Raw genomic sequence first — 21,473 nt, 5'->3', positions numbered from 1 at the left:
AATGCACCTACTCTGTTCTGCTGTGAATATGCTTCATTGGCTGATTTCTAATCTCACCATTTCTGTACATCTTAGTTTTGCTAACAGTGAACTTCTCCTCTCCCAACAGACACACTTACATTGCAAGATCTCTTAGGCCAAATTTACTGCCATATTTAATTAGATCATCTTTTAATTATGCAAATTCACAGAATTCTGAGAACTGATTTAATTGTATCATTTATTGCTCAATGAACTCTTTCACCTTGGGCACCAACATCGAACACATATCATTCATAAGTTAGATTCAATGTTCAAAATGTGTCTTTAAGCTTTTCAGAAATTCTGCAGGTTTTTTTTCTGTGCATCAGAGAGATTCAGAATGGAATACGCTCTTTGAAACAGTACACTCCTAATAATAAGCATGGCAATGTGTAGCTTATTAAATCAAGCTGTTGCAATTTCATAATTTTGGTGTTGCACATGGAGGGCTGTCAGCCATGCTTCATGTCATCTTTCATTTTGACTGGAGTGGGATAGAAAAGCAACTTGCCCAGTGTTTCAGCTGTTTCTTTGTTCTCTTTGCTTTTATTTCAGATGTTTATAGCAGCTTTCCTGTGTTGCATTATTAGTAACTGCTTTTTTACAACTCTTCACAATGAATCTCAGCTTTACTTCTGATATCATGTTTTGTGTTTTCCCGGCATCAGCCTGGTCAGAATGGTGGCTTTAATGTAGTGCCTCTTTGATGGCCCCTTGCAGTATGTGGGCTTCATGTTAGAAACCACATCACGACAGCAAACAAGGAAGGACATTTGTATATGATTGCTTTTCGATCTAAACAGTCTGGGAGCTGCCTGTTGCTTTCTGCAACTCTCCAATTTTAATTTAAGCCTAAAGGTCAATGATGGGCCCCATTTTACCTCTCAATTCAAGTACAGAAATTAAACTATATAGTTTCTTCAGCAACAACCTATTTTGCCTTCTGTAGCATGGTCTGAAATGGAATGTCAACATTTGTAGGTCAGTAATTCAGAACACCTTTCCCAAAAACATTTATAAAGCATATGTTGCCAATTACAGTAAAATGCAAACTGGGCCTGTTTCCACACTGTAGGGAATCTAAAAAAAACTCACCACCTGAAACAATGTTGAAATCGAGATTTACTTAGCTCAATGCTGCTTGGTTCTTTCCTTGAGGACAAAAATGAGATGGTCACTGTTTCGTTCCTTTTTAAATAATTAAAGCTCAGTGGATTGTGGGAGTTCAGCTGTCTGACCAGATTTTCTGCAGAAACTAGTGGGTAGGTGGTGTTTCTGGCAAATCAGTATATTCTGCTGATGTTTCCCATCAGTTACTGCCAGCTTACTCCTGTGCTGTGTTAAAGGTTCTGATGAGACTAAGTGATCGTTTGCTTTTCTGGAGGCCCGAATACTATTTTCCACCCTTAAGTGCACATTAATTGGTTTGTAAGTCTAGATTGTTCAGACAGTGGAGAGGGAAACATTTTCATGGACTGCTTAAGTAACATTATGTGTACAAATTTCTACCTCTGTGTTTTGTTATAGTTTGTTATATTGCGGGTTGTAGGTCTTGTCATTGTGCTTGTTTCTACAGTTCGTTCTGTTTTAATAATCTTTTGATAATTTTTTTAAACTTGTTTCACTGATCCTACAATCCAAGTGGTATTTTTTTCTTGATATTAATGTGAACTGGTTATAATTTATTATTGTTGCAGTTGCTATTCTGTGCAAACCAGCACAAGCCATATTACCTGCAGATTTGCTGCACGGTTTGAAATTTGAATATGGAACTGATGCACGCTATTCTTTAATTCTAAAGTGAAAGTGCTGTGACATTCCTGTTAACAAAAAGGTGCTAGCATTGTTTCAAGTACAGTAGAGCTAATACAAAGAGTGGCCAAATAATAGCCTGAAATATGTGTTTTAACATAAACCTCCACCTAATCAAAGTTAGGTTTCTGATATCTTGTTGAGTTGAGCCCAGAGACATGATAAAAGCTGATGCGAATTGAATGTGATCAGAGTTGTCCAGCAGTGTATTGTGACTGTTTTGCCACTGTTGATACCTGTAACCACCTGTCTTCAGAAAGGTAAGTCTCAACTAGCCTAAATACAAAGAAATTTTAAAATACAGCTTAGTGACTGACCTTGTCATATGAATTGTATTTATCTCTTGTCTTCAGTGAATGAAATGTGACACAAGGTAGCTGAGATAATGTTACGACAAATGGCTTAAAGCTTAGTCAAAAAGTTAGCATTTAAAGGCCACCTTAAAGGAGGAAAGAGACGTGTATTCATAGTTTTAGAAAGGAATCACAGGGCCTAGGTAATTGAAGTTATTGTTTTTGTAAAGCATTTTATACCTGAAAGGGTTAACTGATATCATAGAACAATCTCTGCATCAGAATATTATGACTTTTCTTGGGTGGAGGTAACTAGAATGTTTTCTTGTTCTTGGAGTTCTGTGTTTGCTTCCAAAGCAGAGTGAAAATGTGTGGAATGTGAAATCATTCTTGAGCTTAATGTTTCATGAGATCACTGTGTATCTTGGATAAAATGTAACTAGCTATGAATATATAGTAAACTTGTTTATCATTTATCAAGATTGAGCCAGTCTTTTGCTGAAGACTTTTGTGGGTGCCCTTCCCCATATGTTATCAGCTTACCAAGATACATTGGTGGCAGTGAAAAGCCCATTATAAATTACAGTTAACTGAGCATGTACCTCTGTTGTAGTAAGCATGGCCACTGGTGGCTGAGCATTTAAAACTGGGGATGCTAAAGAGGCCAGAATTAGACAATTGTAGATATCCTGGGTGGTTCTAGGGGTTCAAGAAATTACAGAGGTACGGAGGAAAAAAACCATGGAGGGAATTAAAAACAAGGATGGTAACTTTAAAGTTAAGGCTTTATTAGGAACCAAAGTAGATCAGCAAGAACAGGATTGATGTGTGTATGGTGCAAGTGAAGAACTTGAGCAGCACAGCTTTGGGATGTCTGTCAAGTTTATGAGGGGTAGAATGCCGATATCAGCTAGGAATGGTTAAGCCCAAACAAAGACACGATTAAAGATTCAGCTAATGAGCTGAGGCAGAATGGAGTCAGGCTCACATAATTTGGAAATACTTCTTTATGTTAGTTGCCATCACAGCATATCCATAATTTGCTCTTGGCAGAGATTGCAACATTTGAATCTCTTCTGGCTACCTTTGGTTTCTCGACCCACATATGAGGTGATCATAATGCCAGGAAGCTAAAAGTTTTATTGCCTACATTATTTGATGCTGAGCTGAAGGTAATGTGAGAACGTGTTAACATTCTGCCATTGAACAGATTCCCTGAAATATAATCTAGTGCAAATGTAAGTGGACAAATCATAAGTAGGCAGAATGTAGAGGGGCATTTTCAAATATGATTGCAGTTGATATATTTTAATTAAATGGAAACTGGCCGTAACATTTATTGTTTTCTTATTTGATCATTATTCCAATAAATGATCTTATCATAATTTACAATGTCTTTAAGTTTTAAAGATTAAATCAAGTAAATACTCTGGGAATTCGCAATGAATATAATGAAACCAGGTTTGCAGAATTTTTACAAGGCTGTATATAAATTTGCTGATAACATGCATGGAAGACACGACACATGTCACTTCAATAAAGTAACTATGAGGGCACTCCTTAGCTGTGCTGCCAATTGTTACTGTACGGGCACTCATGAGTTTCTCACGTGAAAGTGTTGACACTTACTTGGTCATCTAGAGCTATGTCAAATAGAAATAGCCTACTATCCCTGAAGGTGAGGGGGAATAAAAGACAACTTGTCAATCTGTGTCAGCCTTGTGTTCTTTCTGGTCATCTATTCAAGAATAGTATTTGCTCCAGAGCAATTTCTGTGCTTGTTAATAATAAATTGACAAATGTTACTCAACCCAAATTACAGAATCACAGGGCACTGCAGGGGAGCTTCAGCATCAAAGTACAATTTCCAGCTTTTGAACTTCCTGGAAATTACATTACTGTTGCATTTCTCAATAGCAGTGAATTGTTCACTGTTGAAGATCAAAAATCCAGACTGTTGTCTGTTCCCTATTTTGGCGGCAACTGACTTCTGAGCTGGTGTGTAGTTAAAAGGCCATATTTTGAAAGGAGAACTGAAAGTGCTGTTCTTGGTTGGATTTGAATCCAATTTAGGTTGATGATAAATGACTTTTTTATACTAACTGAAAGCATCCTATTGGTTTTCAATTGGTTAGATACCCCCAAACCTGAAGAGATTTGCATCTTCAGTTTATAGTTGGGTAGTAATAAGTAACAAGTCTATGTCTTTGTAACAGGATGTCTTTTCCAGAAAATTCAATAAAAACTACCTCAACCTTTGAAGAGGGTACTCTTCCAAGCTTAGCCTCAGGAGAAGATTGGACTTCAAAGGCATGTAAAAATACCCTTGGAACAGGTTGATACTGAGAACTAGCCTAAATACAAAGAAATTTTAAATGAAATTAAATTTTAAAAGAATGGGAGCAGAAAGTTGTAAACTGCTTCATTTCTTATGTTGATATTTTTGTGGTTGGATCAAATCAAAATGAATCTCAGTATAGACAGTCTGCTAACACTCAGGGCTTGCCACTTGGTTAAAACAACTGAGAAGATTAAGCATGCATCTTCAGCAATACTTTGGTTTGCTCACATTTAGAGTACTGTGTACACTTCTGGTCGCCACATTACCAAAAGGATGTGGACGCTTTGGAGAGGGTGCAGAGGAGGTTCACTGGGATGTTGCCTGGTATGGTGGGCGCTAGCAATGAAGAGAGGTTGAGTAGATGAGGATTATTTTCATTAGAAAGATGGAGATTGAGGGGGGAACGTGATTGAGGTCTACTAAAGCATGAGGGGTATAGACAAGGTGGATAGCAAGAAGCTTGTTCCCAGAGTGGGGGACTCAATTACTAGGGGTCATGAGTTCAAAGTGAGAGGAGGAAAGTTTAAGGGAGATATGCGTGGAAAGTTCTTTACTCAGAGGGTCGTGGGTGCCTGGAACGCGTTGCCAGCGGAGGTGGTAGACGCAGACGCGATAGTGTCTTTTAAGATGTATCTGGACAGGTACATGCATGGGCAGGGAGCAAAGGACATAGAACCTTAGAAAGTAGATTACAGGCTTAGACAGAAGATCTCGATCGGAGCAGGCTTGGAGGGCCGAAGGGCCTGTTCCTGTGCTGTAATTTTGTTTGTTCTTTGTTCTAATACAGCAGAACGGAAGAGATGGGGGGATTCAGCCACCTCAAAAACAGTTGGGTTTGGTTGAGTATGAAGTAAAAATGTGAAAATTTCAAACAAGACCACTCCTCTATTTAATGGTGGATGATCGACCTACTTCCGTGAGGCAGGTCTGCCTTGTTCATGAAGTGGAGGAAGTATGGTTACAGATGAGATGGGTCAAAGGGATGAAAAAAATGGAACTTTGACCAGCAACAAGTAGCTAATAATCTGTGGTTTGGTGATCACTTATCAATGACAGAGGCCCCCTGCCTGCCAACAACTGTGGCTCCCGGGTAGTTGAACAGTTTAGGGTGTAAAAGTTTAAGGGAAAAATCAACAGACCTCTCAAAGGGAAGGAGCTGTGACTTTTCTCTGCTGTAAAAAACCACCTCAACTCTGAAGAAAGACAGTTTATTTTTGCTTTATCAGTTGCTGTAAGTTGCGGCTCTTAACAAATAAGTCATAGACTTTGTAGGTGTGAGCCAGCCACCCTTTGTCTGTACAAGCAATTGAAAGTACCTGTAGAAGGAAGGACGTGATACACTGTTCTGATGAGTCAAAAGGATTACCACAGCACACTCTGGGTACGAGAACCACCGTACAGCCTTTCCAGTCTTTCACCTGGTCGGCAACACCTAGTTTCTTTTTAAACTGTATGCAGAAAAGGCAGGAAAGTGCATTTAAAGATTATTAGATCAACGATGATCTCCTTAAATTGTGGAATAGACTCAATAGGCTAAATGCCGTACTTCTGCTGCTGTGTTTTCTGGTTTTATGGTTAGAATTTTGCTTAGTAGAGTTACATGTTGATGGTTCGTAATTGTATATCAGTTGTTAGAATTTTTATTTATTACAAATATTGTTGTTGAGTACAGAAACCTGATCCATGCTATCTGTCAAAGACCGATAAACTAGGGAATTTTGTGTACTTTTAAAAATAGCGCATTCTTTTCAGTGATTCCAGGAATAATGGGGCTTGATTTCCAGTGTGTACCCCAGTGAGTCACAACTGTACTTTGTTTAATGAAGCGGAGGTCTGTTTTCATATGGAGAAGAGATACTACTTTGCACTTCTGACTTCTTGATGTGTGAGTTATTTTACAGTAAGCCTTGGCCAGCGTATAGAGAATGGGCCATAACTTCCTTTTCCTGAATCTCAAATAGATAGCTCCTGACTCCACAGTGGCGAAAACCAGCCTTTCACACGGCAACAGCAGCCGCCTCCTGGGTGTCCTACTGATACGAGCGCACGCGTGCACCACTGTGGATATGGGGCTTGGGACTCTGAGATCTGGACTTTTCTTTTTCTCTTGCTTACCTTTTGGCTGTGTCAAATATTTTAATTCTGGTTTTTGTAACCAATTGGGTGCCAGTGAATGGTGACTTTGTGCACTTTTCACAGTACTTAAGAATTTCCACACTTACTACATGTGACAAATAAATAGATCTATCCTTCTCCCTGACAGCAGTCTGAGATTAAGCCAGTCTGTCCCCCATTTTGGGATCACATTTCATCCAGAGATGAGCTTCTTATCTCTTATCCAGGCCATCATGAAACCAGTCAACTTCTACACCCACACATTCTCCAACTTTGCCTCATCTCAGCTCACCTGCTGCTGAAACCCTAATTCAAGCTTTCGTTGCCTCTAGACTCAGCTATTCCAACATGTTCCTGTCTGGCTCCCCACATACTTGCTGATCTATATTTTCTCAGTTAAAAAAACATCTTGCTTTTAAAATTCTTATCTTTGTTCTTAAATGACTGTGAATCCTAGCTGCTGTCAAATTCTGTAAATTCCTCCAATCTCACAGCCCTGTCCAAGATATCAGCGTCCTTCTAACTCTGTCCTTTTGAACATCCCCAATTTTAATTGCTCTACGTTTGTAGGTCACATCTTAAATTGATTAGGAGCTAAAGTTTGAAATTCTTTCTCTAGCTCTCGAGCTAATCTATCTCATTTACGTTGTACCTCAAAACCCACTTGGTATCATAATTCATTTTACATGGTGCTTGTAAAATGACTCCGGGCATTTTATTCATTAAAGCTGCTGTTTAATTATAAGGCTTTGTAGTGAATTTTTGATGAATTTTATTCTTTGCTGAAAATTATAATTTTTATTTCATCATGTCACTGAGAATAAAATTAGAGTAACCACTGTTGGCTGAAACCAACCTTTCTGTATTACAATGGCTGTTCCCTTGACTTCTGGAAAACCTAAGAAATAGCAGGTGCATATATAATATTATAATTATTATAGTAAGGTGTGCCTTATAATTGAAATTATGAGGCAATTTTAATTGGACTCTGAGTGGACCAGAAAGGCAGGTTTGTAACATGCAATGCTGGAATCTTGTGCTCTGAGTATGAAACTCCAGGTCATAACCACAGATAAAATGGATGAGAGTTAGTCGAGGCCGGGTCTGTTTTCCAGTTTGTGTCAATCGTCAGCTAGGCCCCATAGCCCCTTGACATTCAGAATAAGAAAATTTGATTAAAATATGGACTAGAAGTTCCGTATCTTGTCAACGTATAATATGTGCACACAGGCTTAAATAGAGCTTTCAACAAGCTTGTCTTAGGAAGAGGAATATCAGTTTAGTAGCTGAGAAAAATTGCTGTCTCCAGTTGCTTTCGGTTTCTAATTTGTTGCAGGATTCCGTTGCTTCAGTTGTTAATTGGCCTGGTGTCATTTTCAGTTGTTTACCTGTATCGGAACATTGATGTGTAGGTTCTTGCAATTTTGCTCACAAGTATTGCTTATTTGAAATTTGTGACAGATGTTTCACTCCTTTTTTGTGTAAAGAATTGCATTGATTTTTCTTAGGTTTGTAAAATGCACTGTAAAACAAAAAAAATTGAAATATCTGGTTCAAATAAAACACCTTGCCAAAGTTTTTCTCAACAGGTGCCAATCTGCTTTTTCTACAGTTACTAAATTTGCTAAATGTCTCTCATCTAAAATGCCTGCAATCTAAATATTTTGAAATCAGGCTTACAAGATCATACTTAGCTGCAGTATTAATCCTTTATTGCAAGTGTATGTCATTAACTGTGAGTTATAAAACTAAACTTAAATCAAAAATTCCAAATGTGGAGAAGATTTAAAGAAAATTAAGCAAATGTTTTCGGACTATGCATTCTAGTTTAAGGAGATGCTCTGAGAAAAGGCATTTGTTTAATTCTAGAGAAAAATCAAGTTATATAAAAGATATTTAAAAAGCTGAGAAATGTAGGTCATTCCATAAAAATAAGTGCAGTGAGAAAAGGTGGTCAGCTCATATTTGCATTGAGAACTGTATATTCTGTGACCACAAAAAGCAAATGGAATTTTGTCTGTCATTGCTCGTGAATGATTCTTCAGTGCTTTCAGAAGTGTCTGTATACATTTAGAGATGACATAAGAACTAGCAGCAGGAGTAGGCCATCTGCCCCTCAAGCCTGCCCCACCATTCAATAAGATCATGGCTGATCTTTGAGACTCAGGTCCACCTACCCATCCACTCACCGTAACCCTTAATTCCTTCACTGTTCAAAAATTTATGTAGCCTCGCCTTAAACACATTCAGCAAAATAGCTTCAACTGTTTCACTGGGCAGGGAATTCCACAGATTCACAACAAGTTCCTCCTGACCTCATCCTGTATCTGCTTCCCTTTATTGTGAGGCTGTGCCCCGAGTCCTAGTTTCATCACTTAGTAGAAACAACCTCCCTGCCTCCACCTTATCTATTCCCTTCATAATCTTATATGTTTCTATAAGATCTCCCCTCATTCTTCTGAATTCCAATGAGTATAATCCCGACCTACTCAGTCTGTCTTCATAATCCAACCCTCTCAACTCTGGAATCAACCGAGTGAACCTCCTCTGTACCCCCTCCAGTGTTAGTATATCTCTTCTCTAGTAAGGAGACCAAAACTGCACTCCAGGTGTGGCCTCGCCAGGACCCTATACAGCTGCAACATAGCCTCCCTGTTTTTAAACTCCATCCCTCGAGCAATGACAGACAAAATTCCATTTGCCTTTTTAATTACCTGCTGCACCTGCAATCCTACTTTTAGCGATTCATGCACGAGGGCACCCAAGTTCCTCTGCACAGCAGTGTGCTGCAATTTTTTACCATTTAAAACATAGTCCATTTTGCTGTTATTCCTACCAAAATGGGTGACCTCACACTTATCAACATTGTACTCCATCTGTCGGACCTTTGCCGAGTCACTTAGACTATCTATATCCCTCTGCAGACTTTCAGTGTCTTCTGCACACTTTGCCCTACGACTCATCTTAGTGTCATCTGCAAATTTTGACACATCACACTTAGTGCCCAACTCCAAATTAACTACGTAAATTGTAAATAATTGCGGATCCAACACTGATCCCTGAGGCACACCACTAGCTACTGACTGCCAACAAGAAAAACACCCATTTATCCCTACTCTTTGCTTTCTACTCGTCAACCAATCCTCTCTCCATGCCAATACGTTGCGTGTAATATCGTGCAACATTATCTTATGTGGCAGCCTTTGGTGTGGCACCTTGTCAAATGTCTTCTGGAAATCCAGATACACTACATCCACAGGTTCCCCATTGCCCACCATGCAAGTAACGTCCTGAAAGAATTCCACAAATTAGTTAAACATGACGTTACCGTCATGAACCCATGCTGGGTATTCCCATTGGGAGAACTTGTATCCAGATGTCTTACTGTTTCTTCCTTAATGATAGATTCAAGCATTTTTCCCATTACCGAGTTTAGGCTAACTGGCCTATAGTTACCTTCTTTTTGTCTACCTCCTTTTTAAACAGTGACATCACATTGGCTGTTTTCCAATCTGTGGAAACCATCCCAGAGTCCAGTGAATTTTGGCACATAATTACTAGTGCATTTGCTATTTTCCCGCATCACCTCTTTTAGTACCCTGGGATGCATTTCATCAAGGCCAGGAGACTTGTCTACCTTTAGACCCATTAGCTTGCCCAGCACTGCCCACGCATTAAGTAAGTGTCATCTGACTAATTTTGAGAAGTGATATTTTGGTTGAAGTCTTCTGGACCTAGTCCCAGTTGGAGGTAAAGTCAAAAGGGAGAGTTACCGAGATAGTATGAACTGCAGATGCTGGAGAATCTGAGATAACAAGGTGTAGAGCTGGACAAACACAGCAGGCCAAGCGGCATCGTAGGAACAGGCAAGCTGACGTTTCAGGCCTAGACCCTTCTTTGGAAATGGTGGAGGGGGAGGAGGTTCTGAAATAAATAGGGAGAGAGGGTGAGGCCGATAGAAGTTGGATAGAGGAGAAGATAGGTGGAAAGGAGACAGACTGGTTGAAGAGGCGGGAATGGAGCCAGTAAAGGTGAGTGTAGGTGGGGAGGTAGGGAGGAGATATGTCAGGTCAAGGAGGCGGGATGAGGTTGGTAGGTGGGAGATGGGGTGGGGCTTGAGGTGTGAGGAGGGGATAGGTGGAAGGACAGGTTCGGGAGGCAGGGATGAGCTGGCTGGTTTTGGGATGCAGTAGGCAACCCTGGATGAGTGAATTTCATGATAATCAACTGTTGCTTCAACCATTACCACCAAAAGCATCGCCACCATCACCACCTCCCCCCGCCATCCACCTTCATCCCACCGCCACCGCCTACTAACTGCAGCTTAACCTTCCACTGCTGATTTAACATTGTTTGAATAAATTCAGAGAGGCAAGTTCTAAATTAAATATTGGAAGCTGACGTTGCACCGACCAGGGTTGTTATTCAATAATCACTGAAGGAATTGTGTGCATATAACTTAACCCTGGCACATACACTTTTTTGAAAGTTGTGAATGTTTGCTTGGAAGTATTCTTCTGTTTTTCTCAGATCGTGAGAGCAGTGCTGTTATCAGTTAGTATGTTCACATTGATTATGAATCTTAATTTCAGGAGATATGACATATCTTTGTTCTTCTTGTTCATATACTTTAACAGATTTTATTGTAGCAAGTATCCTTTTCACTCAGCCGATGGAATGCCAGCCTTTGAGGAAGAAGTAAATTTATTCCCACATAACTGATTTCAAAAATATCTAGATTGTAACTCCACTGCAATACGAAGGCAATTGTTGAACATGCTATCTTTTAGATTATACTGTAAATTAAGGTTCTGCTGTTTATTTGTGTAAAGTTTAAAAGTTTGATGGCATTTTTTCAAAGAAGAGTAGGACGTTTGCCGAGTGTTGTGACCATTCATCTTCTACAGCCCCTAAACAGATTAACTGGCTACTTAAGTCACTAAGCATCTTCTGTAGTGCTCTGGTGCAGAAAGGTTGTAACACGTGGCCATGCAGCAATGAAAATAAAGTACTTTGGGATGAGAGATAACAAAGTGTGGAGCTGGATGAACACAGGAGGCCAAGCAGCATCTTAGGAGCACAACTGACTATTCTATGTCATTATTGTAGGATTTATCGATCTTGAAGATTCCAGTGTTAGACTTTGCCAATAACTCGTATTGTAGGTTTCTGATGATTAGTCTGTGTAAGACTCTGCTAGTAGAACTTGTGTTTCTTTGTTTCTCAACAGAGCTATAACTCTCAGCAATCACCTGGTGGTGCTTTCAGCAACTGCAGCAGATGCAGGAAAATACTATGTACAAGCAGTCAACGAAAAGAATGGAGAAAACAAGACCAGTCCATTTATCTACCTGAGCATTGCAAGTAAGTGTGAAACTAAGTGAGTTGTACTTGTATTCAGGAAGAACAGTGGTTTCTGAAGGTGAAGTATGGCCTTTACCAAGGAACTTAGAACATTGTGGATTTATTTTTTACACATTTAAATAAGATCTCGTTAAATCAACACAAAGTCAAAAACTTTTTCTCACTTCTATTCTTATTCAAGATAGCATCAAGAGTGAAATCAAGTACAATTTTAATTGTTGCTATAAAGTTTGGAAGTACAAAACTATTTTGTAGAACATGTTGATGAATATGATGAAATGAATGATTTTGAGATCTGTTGGCAGAACATGGAAAGAAAACTACAGTGAACAAGAAATTGGGGTGATTACAAATTGTTCTTGTAAATGAATTTGCTCACATTTCAGAGGTCCTGGATTATTTGAAGCATTCCTGTAATTTTGGAGTGCACAGTGCTGTGGGTGGTACTTCTCGTTAGAGTTTGAAGATGGACAATGTGCTGGGATAAAACCTACTTTTCTCATCAGCCTGTTTAGAGATGTCATTACACACCTCACGTGGAACTTGAACCCAGACCTTCTAGTCCAGGGGGAAGGACACTACCTCAGCAGCACAAGAGTCACTTGTGCTGAAATCTAATCTTTTTTAAATTTAGCCTGTTTTCCAAATCAAGCTATCAGATATTGTTACAGACGTCTGGATCTTGAACCTGGGTCACTTGGTTCAGGGGTAGGAACACTATCTCTGGGCAATGAGAGGGCCTGTGCTGGAATTTAACAGTCTGTGTCTTTTAATTGGTAACAGAAGATTTCACGGACAATAAGTCTATTTGTGCAAGTGGGTGGGCTTTGAACAGAAACCATTCTCTATTGCTTCCTGGGTGGCATATTCTCGATCATCTTGCACCTTCCCTTCCCACAACCCTGCTTCCAGAACAAATGTTGAGGAAGTTTTTCTCTCGGTGGGCACAGCAAGCCACAAAATTTCCCATCTCCCAATTCTGGGGTGGGAGTCTGGACGTTCGGTGTGAATCCACAACTTGTCCCATAGATTGATCAGCTGTCTCAGATAAGAAAATTCCTGATTTCTAACTTCTGGCTCTATGCTTTTGTTTTAACTGCCTGTTCTCCTCTACGTCATAAATAGTAATGACTAGCATTGGATAACTCCTCATTTGGATACTTTGATCCCTTTTTCTCTTCTGTAGGATAATATCTGACTTGCCCTTGAAAAATTGTTTTGTGATGGCTGAGGCCATATACAAAAATGTGAGTAGCTCTGAGTAGAAAGCGGTCTCCCAATCGTTTAGCAATTTGAATTTCAGCATGTGATCACTTGACTGAATGTTTAACCACATTCCTTCGAAGATGTAGCCAGTTTGACCTTGCTAAGACTATTAAAGCCCTTGTTGCCAAGTTGGGTGGAATATTTGATATCTGTGAAATGATAGGGGAAGAGTACATGGTCCCTCCAGAAGATGATGTTTTCTTTCTAGGCTTGGAGACTTAAAACAAAGATGTGCAGGTGCACAGAGAGCCACTGAAATTGAAATGTTGTATCGAAATGCCAGGTGGCTAACGACCCAGGCCGTGATCTGTTTTGTTATTAAAGCAAAAATCAGCCAATTAATTTAAACCTGGCACTAGAAACTGATAGTTTTGACAACTATTAAAAGAAATTAATAGATCATCAAAGGTGAAAAAGAAGAGGACATTCATATATTGGTGAGAGAGCAGCTGTCATTAAGTACAGGAAACAACCCATCAGCTCTAATGAGAAATCACTGTCTCTCACAGAATTCCAAAAGCTCTCAAAGTAACCATCATCTAACTAAAGGTACAGCAGTACTCTTAGCTAATATTCTTGACACAAGTACTTGACAGAGAGAGAGGGGTTCTGACACAAGAATTGGACAGAGAAAGGTGTTCCCTCAGTGGAGAGGACATAGAGCATTCCGGAAGGCACATCCTGGCTGTCATTTCGAGATAACAAAGTGTGAAGCTGGATGAACACAGCAGGCCAAGCAGCGCCTTAGGAGCACAAAAGCTGACGTTTTGGGCCTAGACCCTTCATCAGAGAGGGGGATGGCGAGAGGGCTCTGGAATAAATAGGGAGAGAGGGGGAGGCGGACCGAAGATGGAAAGAGGAGAAGATAGGTGGAGAGGAGAGTATAGGTGGGGAGGGGATAGGTCAGTCTGGGGAGGACAGACAGGTCAAGGAGGTGGAATGAGGTTAGTAGGTAGGAAATGGTAGGGCTAGGGAAAGGGTTAGAGTTAACCAGCCCAGCTCGTCCCCTCCCCCCACTGCATCCCAAAACCAGCCCAGCTCGTCCCCGCCTCCCTAACCTGTTCTTTCTCTCACCTATCTCCTCCTCCCACCTCAAGCCGCACCTCCACTTCCCACCTACTAACCTCATCCCGCCTCCTTGACCTGTCTGTCCTCCCCGGACTGACCTATCCCCTCCCTACCTCTCCACCTACCCTCTCCTCTCCACCTATCTTCTCCTCTATCCATCTTCGGTCTGCCTCCCCCTCTCTCCCTATTTATTTCAGAACCCTCTCTCCATTCCCCTCTCTGATGAAGAGTCTAGGCCCGAAACGTCAGCTTTTGTGCTCCTAAGATGCTGCTTGGCCTGCTGTGTTCATCCAGCTTCACACTTTGTTATCTCGGATTCTCCAGCATCTGCAGTTCCCGTTATCTCTGTCATTTTGTGAGATAAAGTTTCAATTTTTCTTTATTATTTTGGTTCATATAAGTGGGAATTATTTTTATTGGAGCAGCATATTATTAGAAATTTGTCTTATTCAGGATCAGTCAGTGGTGAAGGGAAAATTGCCCGGTTTGTTAATAGTTCTGTTAATTTGTTCACTGTTTGAATTAGATAAATAAATTATTACTTGATTATAGAGTGAGTGAAAGGAGACGCAGGTTAGAACACTTCTCATATTTATTTTAACAGATTATGAGGCAAGGTGAACCTCTCGGCATTTCAGTTTTAGTTATCAGAAGGCAGTAGGCTTCTGCTTCATAACATCCTATTAGGTCTAACCTATTTGAGTGACACAGTCTTTTGGTTTAAATTGTAACTTACCTTTTCAATCTCAATTTTCCAAAGTAAGCAATGTTCCTTCATATGATTTGCAGTTTATATCATTGCTCCTGTTCATAAGCCTCAGTTCTGACAGGTTCTTGTTGAGTTATCATGTGGATTGTTGGATAAAAATCATTATCTCAATGCATTAGGTTTCTGATATTCTAAAATCGAAAGTGGCTGAAGGAAGTTTCTTTTTGCTTTTGTTCAATTATTGTATTACTCTAATGCTCATGTTGACTTGCTCTGTATCAGTTCATAAACTGAAGGCTATATCTGTCACTCTCGATTTATTTCTCTGTTCTCTTTGAGAAAACTGAAGAGCTATATAAAAGGGTAGTTTAAAAGAAAATAAAGAAAAGTGATTAAAAATAATAGTTTAAAACTATTCTTTCCCAGAATGGAGAGGAAATGTTTGGATCTTAATTATTGTTAATAGGTTACTTAAATATATTAATTTAATATTTAACAAATGAAAATTCCTGAAGTCAAGCAATCACTTCTTCACTTCAGAGTTTAAAGGGATTAGTCTGCCACTTAGTTTGTGTAGGACACGCTTGTCAATAACGTGAACCGTAGTGTGTGTCTCTTCGTAAATCCATAAGGAATTTGCACTGAGGCTTAGCACTGAAGATGGTCACGCAAGGCTCTGGCTTGTCCTAAACTTGTTCTGTATGGACCACTCTTTCACCATGCTAGTTCAAAGCCTGTTATTTGACAGATGGGATTTGTCACAAGGAAGCTGTTAGTCATGCCCTATATTCCCCATCCCTTGATCCAGAGCATGTCTCCTGGTAGACTTTGCTCAGTAAATGAGCACCATACTGGGTGGCAAGATGGAAGCTGGGCAGTAGATGGAGTGAATGTGTCTCTATGGAGATGTATATGTGTATGAACAGTTTCAAAGAGTGAAAGTTTGTGAAGAGACGAAGCCAGAGGAGAGTGGTTGATCAGAGGGTGCTATTTGTAATGCACATTGTGGCATTCACTTGAGAGTCACCAAGATGTGTGTGAGAAGACTTATGCCATGCAGAAATACCGTATACTGGTGAAGAGTTTGGTAGGGCAAGGAAAGATCCAAATCTTTCAGCATTAATGTTGAGGAGCTGGAGTATTTATGATTTTTAGAGGGGTTTATTCTAAGTTGTACTATGTGGTCTTGTCCATAAACTTTGTAATGGCTCTGCTGTGGATTTTGCTCGGGGTATAAAAGATGGAGCTTGGGTGGCATAAAATATTTTCTGATCATAGATGAACTTGTAAGATCTGTTTGTTGGCAGGTTGTACTAATCCAGTGGTCATCCATTGGACCATGTGCACATCAGCTACTTAAAAAGTGGGTATCTGTAGCTCAATGCTTTTGCATAATTTGTTTTGCAAATTGACTCATAATGCTCACCAGAAGTAAAACATTTTGTGCAGTCAAAAGCAATCATCTCAGTGATAGAATATCAGAATAACTCTGAGTAGAAAGCATCAAAAGGGGTTCAACAAGGCTGTGTTGTCTCACTGGACTCTACATATATGAAGGTCACATTCTCAGATGGATTTTATAAAGGTTGGGAGCAAGATTCATCAGCAAAATCTATTTTGCTCTAAGCACAATGTCATCAGCAATAAATGAAGGCTTCCAAAAACTAATTAATAGCTGTGAGTGAAAATGATAGATTCAGGTTAACACTCAAATGCAAGTAAACACACACTGTGGTAGTATACAAAGGAATAAAGACAATGCGGTGTGCGACATTGCAGTAAATGGAAACAAGTTAGAATAGTCCATCAAGTCACATTTTTAAATTAAATTACTGGATGAGGACATCGCTGACTAGGCCAGCATTTATTGCCCATCCCTAATTAATTCAACTATCACAGAAACACAGTAAAATGCAACATCGAATGTAGCATTTAAAACCAGAAAATGATTTGACAAGCCAAACATGTTCTTACAAATGAAGCAACATTATCAAAAAGCATCAACCTGAATCTTGAAATGAGAGTCTGTTATGTCTGGTTAGTAATGAATTATGGATGTGAAGCTTGGAGCATTGAGCAAGAGGAAAAAACGAAAATCAATAACTTTGAAATGTGGTGCTTAAGAAGGATCCTAAGAGTAATCTAAGTGGAGAAAAGGACTAACTTACAAGCATTGAGTCAAACTCAGAGAACAACAGTATGTTCAAATAATATCAAAAGAAGCCAAATTGAATTCATTGGACATGTTACTTGGTAGAAGGATTGGAACACCTAATCAATACCAGGCGGTAAAGTGAAGGATGTAGCTAGACAAAAGAGAGAGATTAAAATTAAAGATTGGCTTAACCAGAATTTCAACAATGAAGCCTTCCACTGTTACAATGATCAGAAAGTTCAGAAAATGCCAATCCCATACACATAGACAATAATGATATGGGATATTTGACACACAAATAGACTTGTGCAGTCTATGCCAGTGTTTATGTTCCATACAAGTATTCCACACAATTGATCCCATCTAAAACTTTACCAATTTGATTTGTTTGGTACTCTGATGATAGTTTGAGTTTAATGGTACTGAACATTATTGCTGGAACTGAAAAATATGAATTTTCATAATCAGAAACAAGTTCTAATTATGGTTGATGTGGCTGATTTCAGTGGGAAAGGGTTATGTTGCTACCTAAGTGATTGAAAGATAATACTGTAGCTTTGACGACAACTGATTATAGAAGCATACTATGAAAGGATTGTGCAAGGGAAAGAAAGGAAGTGTTTTACATTATTGTAGTTTTTGGTAACATGAGCAGATGTTAGGGTGAAATGGTTTTGGCCAGGAACATAGTGTGGTTATGAATATTTGATATTATTTTCAAATACTCAGAATTATGAAGGAAGAGGGATCAAAAGGGAGCCCTCTGGAGATCTGCCACTCATTATCATGATCAGAAGTTGGTAAACTGATAAGCACTTTGCTGTGCAAGTTCTTCAGATTTCCAATAAAATCAGTAAATCTTTCAAGATCAAAGAGTTTTAATGTGGCTAATGAGGGAGCATCTTTCACAGTATGGCCATGACTGTCTTGAGTTTATAAGGTTGATAGATTTGCATTTGCATATCATCTTTAATAGCCTTGGGGCATTCCAAAGCATTTTATAAGCATTGAAATGTGCTTTGACTGTTTTTAACCTTGGCTCAGGAAAACCTGATCTGCTTGCTTCTGGGCCTGTAAAATAGACATTGAACCATCTGTGACTTTATGTGGGATTCTTGTCAGGTGCGCAGTACATTTTGAGATTTGCAATTTCAAGTGTTTGACAAACCAGTTACAAGGACCTCTTTGGTTCTACTGTGCAGCAGCTGAGTTTCCAACATGTTGTTCAAAGGCATTCTCTCCCCCCACCCACAAACCTCATTTTCCCTTACCCCCATGGCATCTCACATTCCCCGATAACAGTCTACGCCTAGGTAGATTTCACCATTCCACTAGATATGCCTCACATTTCCCTATGACACGTGCAACATCTGTGTAAACTGTGATTTTTATTTATATTTTAATATTTAGGTTTGGATTTCTGGTTTTCATTGAGTCACTGGTAGATTTTCTGTACATTGAAAGTTAATAATTATCTTGTAAGCCTTGCTGTAGCCATGGTGATTTCTTTTAAAATCAAGTTTTGAGGCCTATCTTTGGAATTAATGGGTTTTATGTACATGATAGAGTAATATGACTGAATAAGGTAAGCGTGATTTAATTTAGAGGAATCAGAGAGTTCTTTTAAGCTAAAGGGAAACACCTAGAGAGAGCAGTTGATTTTAGATCAGAGGTAATGGGAACTGTAGATGCTGGAGAATCCAAGATAACAAAGTGTGGGGCTGGATGAACACAGCAGGCCAAGCAGCATCTCAGGAGCACAAAAGCTGACGTTTCGGGAAGGGTCTAGGCCCGAAACGTCAGCTTTTGTGCTCCTGAGATGCTGCTTGGCCTGCTGTGTTCATCCAGCTTCACACTTTGTTATCTTGGATTCTCCAGCATCTGCAGTTCCCATTATTTCTGATACAGTTTCAGGCCTAGAATGTGGATTTCACCAGCTTCAAAATCTCCCCTCCCCCCACTGCATCCCAAAACCAGCCCAGCTCGTCCCCACCTGCCTAACCTGTTCTTCCTCTCATCTATCCCCTCCTCCCACCTCAAGCCGCACCTCCATTTCCAACCTACTGAACTCATTCCGCTCCCTTGATCTGTACGTCCTCCCCAGACTGACCTATCCCCTCTCTACCTCCCCACCCATACTCTCCTTTGCCCCTATCTTCTCTTCTATCTATCTTCAGGCCGCCTCCCCCTCTCTCCCTATTTATTTCAGAATCCTCTCCCCATCCCCCTTTTCTGATGAAGGATCTAGGCCCGAAACGTCAGCTTTTGTGCTCCTAAGTTAAATTTAGGTTTTTGTTCAAGTTTGGAGCGGTATTTTAAGTATTTAATGCTCCTGAGAAGGCAGGGGTATGTAGTTAATTTACCTTCGATTAAGAGATTGTGTCAGTCCCAGATCTAAACTGTTGAGAGAAGGACCTGAAGATGGCACTCAAAGCTGAGTACATTTAAGCAGGTATATAATAATAGCTCCACGAAGAAGCTGTTTGCAGTATCACTTTAAAAATTGATGTCACAAATGACTTAAACTACCAAAATGATAGTTAAGTGACTCTAGTGAGACTATTGTGAATAGTGTTTTGGGTAATCTACTGTGATGTGATTTCTATATATATACAAGCTGTTTTGTTTTTTTCAATCTATGCAGTGGTGTTTTGGGATTAATGAGTTTATACTTTTATTGTGTGGTTAAAATTCTTCGAGCTTGCATTCTAAGTAGATGGTTTGGTTTATTCTATTTTATCTTCATCTCTTTCATAGCAAACATCTGTTTTATTGTGAAAGAAAAATCTGCAGCATTATGTACTTTTGTGTCAGTGAACTACTACTTCATTAAAACCAAACAAATCAAACTATAATCTATCAAGCCAGTTTGCCTTCTGGATCTGACTTGTCTGGTAATAATATCAGTTGGAATCACAACATTTACCACCCATGTTTCATGCGGAGGACATGCTGAATGAGTAGTTCTGTACAGTTCCCAGGAACCATGCAGTATTCATGGGAATTATTCTAAAATGACTGGAAAACGACGAAACCTCAAACAATCCAAGAAGATCCTAAATTGAAATTCCCTTTCTTTGATACTGGACTAAATATTAGAAGCTGTAATCCTTTAAGGATGTTTCTTGTGTTGGGGTAGGTCGGGGTAATGGTACAAGAGGCATCATTAACTGGTGGATCCTCCATGGCAACCCCCATAGCAACCTGAATCCTCTTGTCAACCAATCAGTGCACACAGTGGCGTGCCACATATTGGTGAGAATACTCAAATGGTTTTATTCAAGAATGTTTTTTGAATTTCACTGAATACTTTATCATACTTCGTTTAATTGGAGTCATCCTGTGCAGAAGTTTTCAACTTGTTGCATTGCTGAAACAGCAAGATCACATTCCATTTGAGATGAAAAAGAGATGAGAAACCGTCCACATATCAGTGTGGAAATTTGCTCAATTAACTTATGTCATCAATGAAAATACTTGGTTTCTTTCTATGCAGTTTCTAAATGTGGTATATGTTGTTTAAAAATATCGTGGAAAATGTATTGTAAGGTGTCGATACTTGTAAGCAAATGTTTATTGTACAAATAAGCAACTTATACTCAAAGATCAAGCCCTCATAAGAATATTTCCTTATTGACTGCCTCTTTCATTAAAAATAAATGGAAAGAAGCAAGCGTAAAAATGATAACTCTCTGCAAATAAAATAAGACACACTTATGCCACATTTAAAGAGCATTGAATGCCTGAAATAATTCTGTTCAGTTTGGGTCCTGCAATCTATGGGATAGATTCCCAGTGTACTACTCGCTACACAGAATTATTAGTGCGTTCAATTGAACTTTGTATTTACGCGGGCTTCTTGATATCACAGTTGATCGTCTGCTGTCTTGATGCTATGTGCACATGGTCTCATTGAACCTTTATAATTCAACATTGTATTGAAACCACATAATCCTTTTGGGACTAAATACAGCAATGTTGTGTAGGTCTAAGTAAGTAGGTGCTGCTGCTTAATAGAACTGGTGAACTCACCTACTGGATGTGGGAGATTGGTAATTGGCTGTATTGTACTGTGATTTTCATGGACAAAACAAAGCTGTGTACATATATCTGTAGTGGCTTTACTGAAACAGTTTGACAAGGACGCAGTTGTAGAACACACACCTTCATAAATACAGTTGAAATGGTCCTGTAGCTTTTATCAGTGCCATTAGCCATTTTATGATATCCGTGGAATGATTTGAATTCTCTGAATATTGCCTCCTGCAATGAAAAGAATCTCGGAAGAAGCCAAGATAAATGATTCATTTGGGATTTTTGCCTGAGGTG

At 39.4% G+C, this 21,473-nt stretch overlaps 1 protein-coding gene across 1 annotated transcript in view; it reads left to right on the top strand.

Moving 5' to 3' along the window:
* The window catches only part of sdk1a (sidekick cell adhesion molecule 1a), a 752,575-nt gene that overhangs the window by 358,506 nt on the left and 372,596 nt on the right, over window positions 1-21,473 (top strand). The window contains exon 5 of the mRNA XM_059653924.1: window positions 11,813-11,946. Coding sequence (XP_059509907.1) covers window positions 11,813-11,946 — 134 coding nt within the window. The remainder of the gene's footprint in view (window positions 1-11,812; window positions 11,947-21,473) is intronic.

Source organism: Stegostoma tigrinum, chromosome 23 (genome assembly GCF_030684315.1).
Source record: "Stegostoma tigrinum isolate sSteTig4 chromosome 23, sSteTig4.hap1, whole genome shotgun sequence".
Classification (NCBI taxonomy): domain Eukaryota; kingdom Metazoa; phylum Chordata; class Chondrichthyes; order Orectolobiformes; family Stegostomatidae; genus Stegostoma; species Stegostoma tigrinum.
This window is presented reverse-complemented; position numbering and strand designations above follow the sequence as displayed.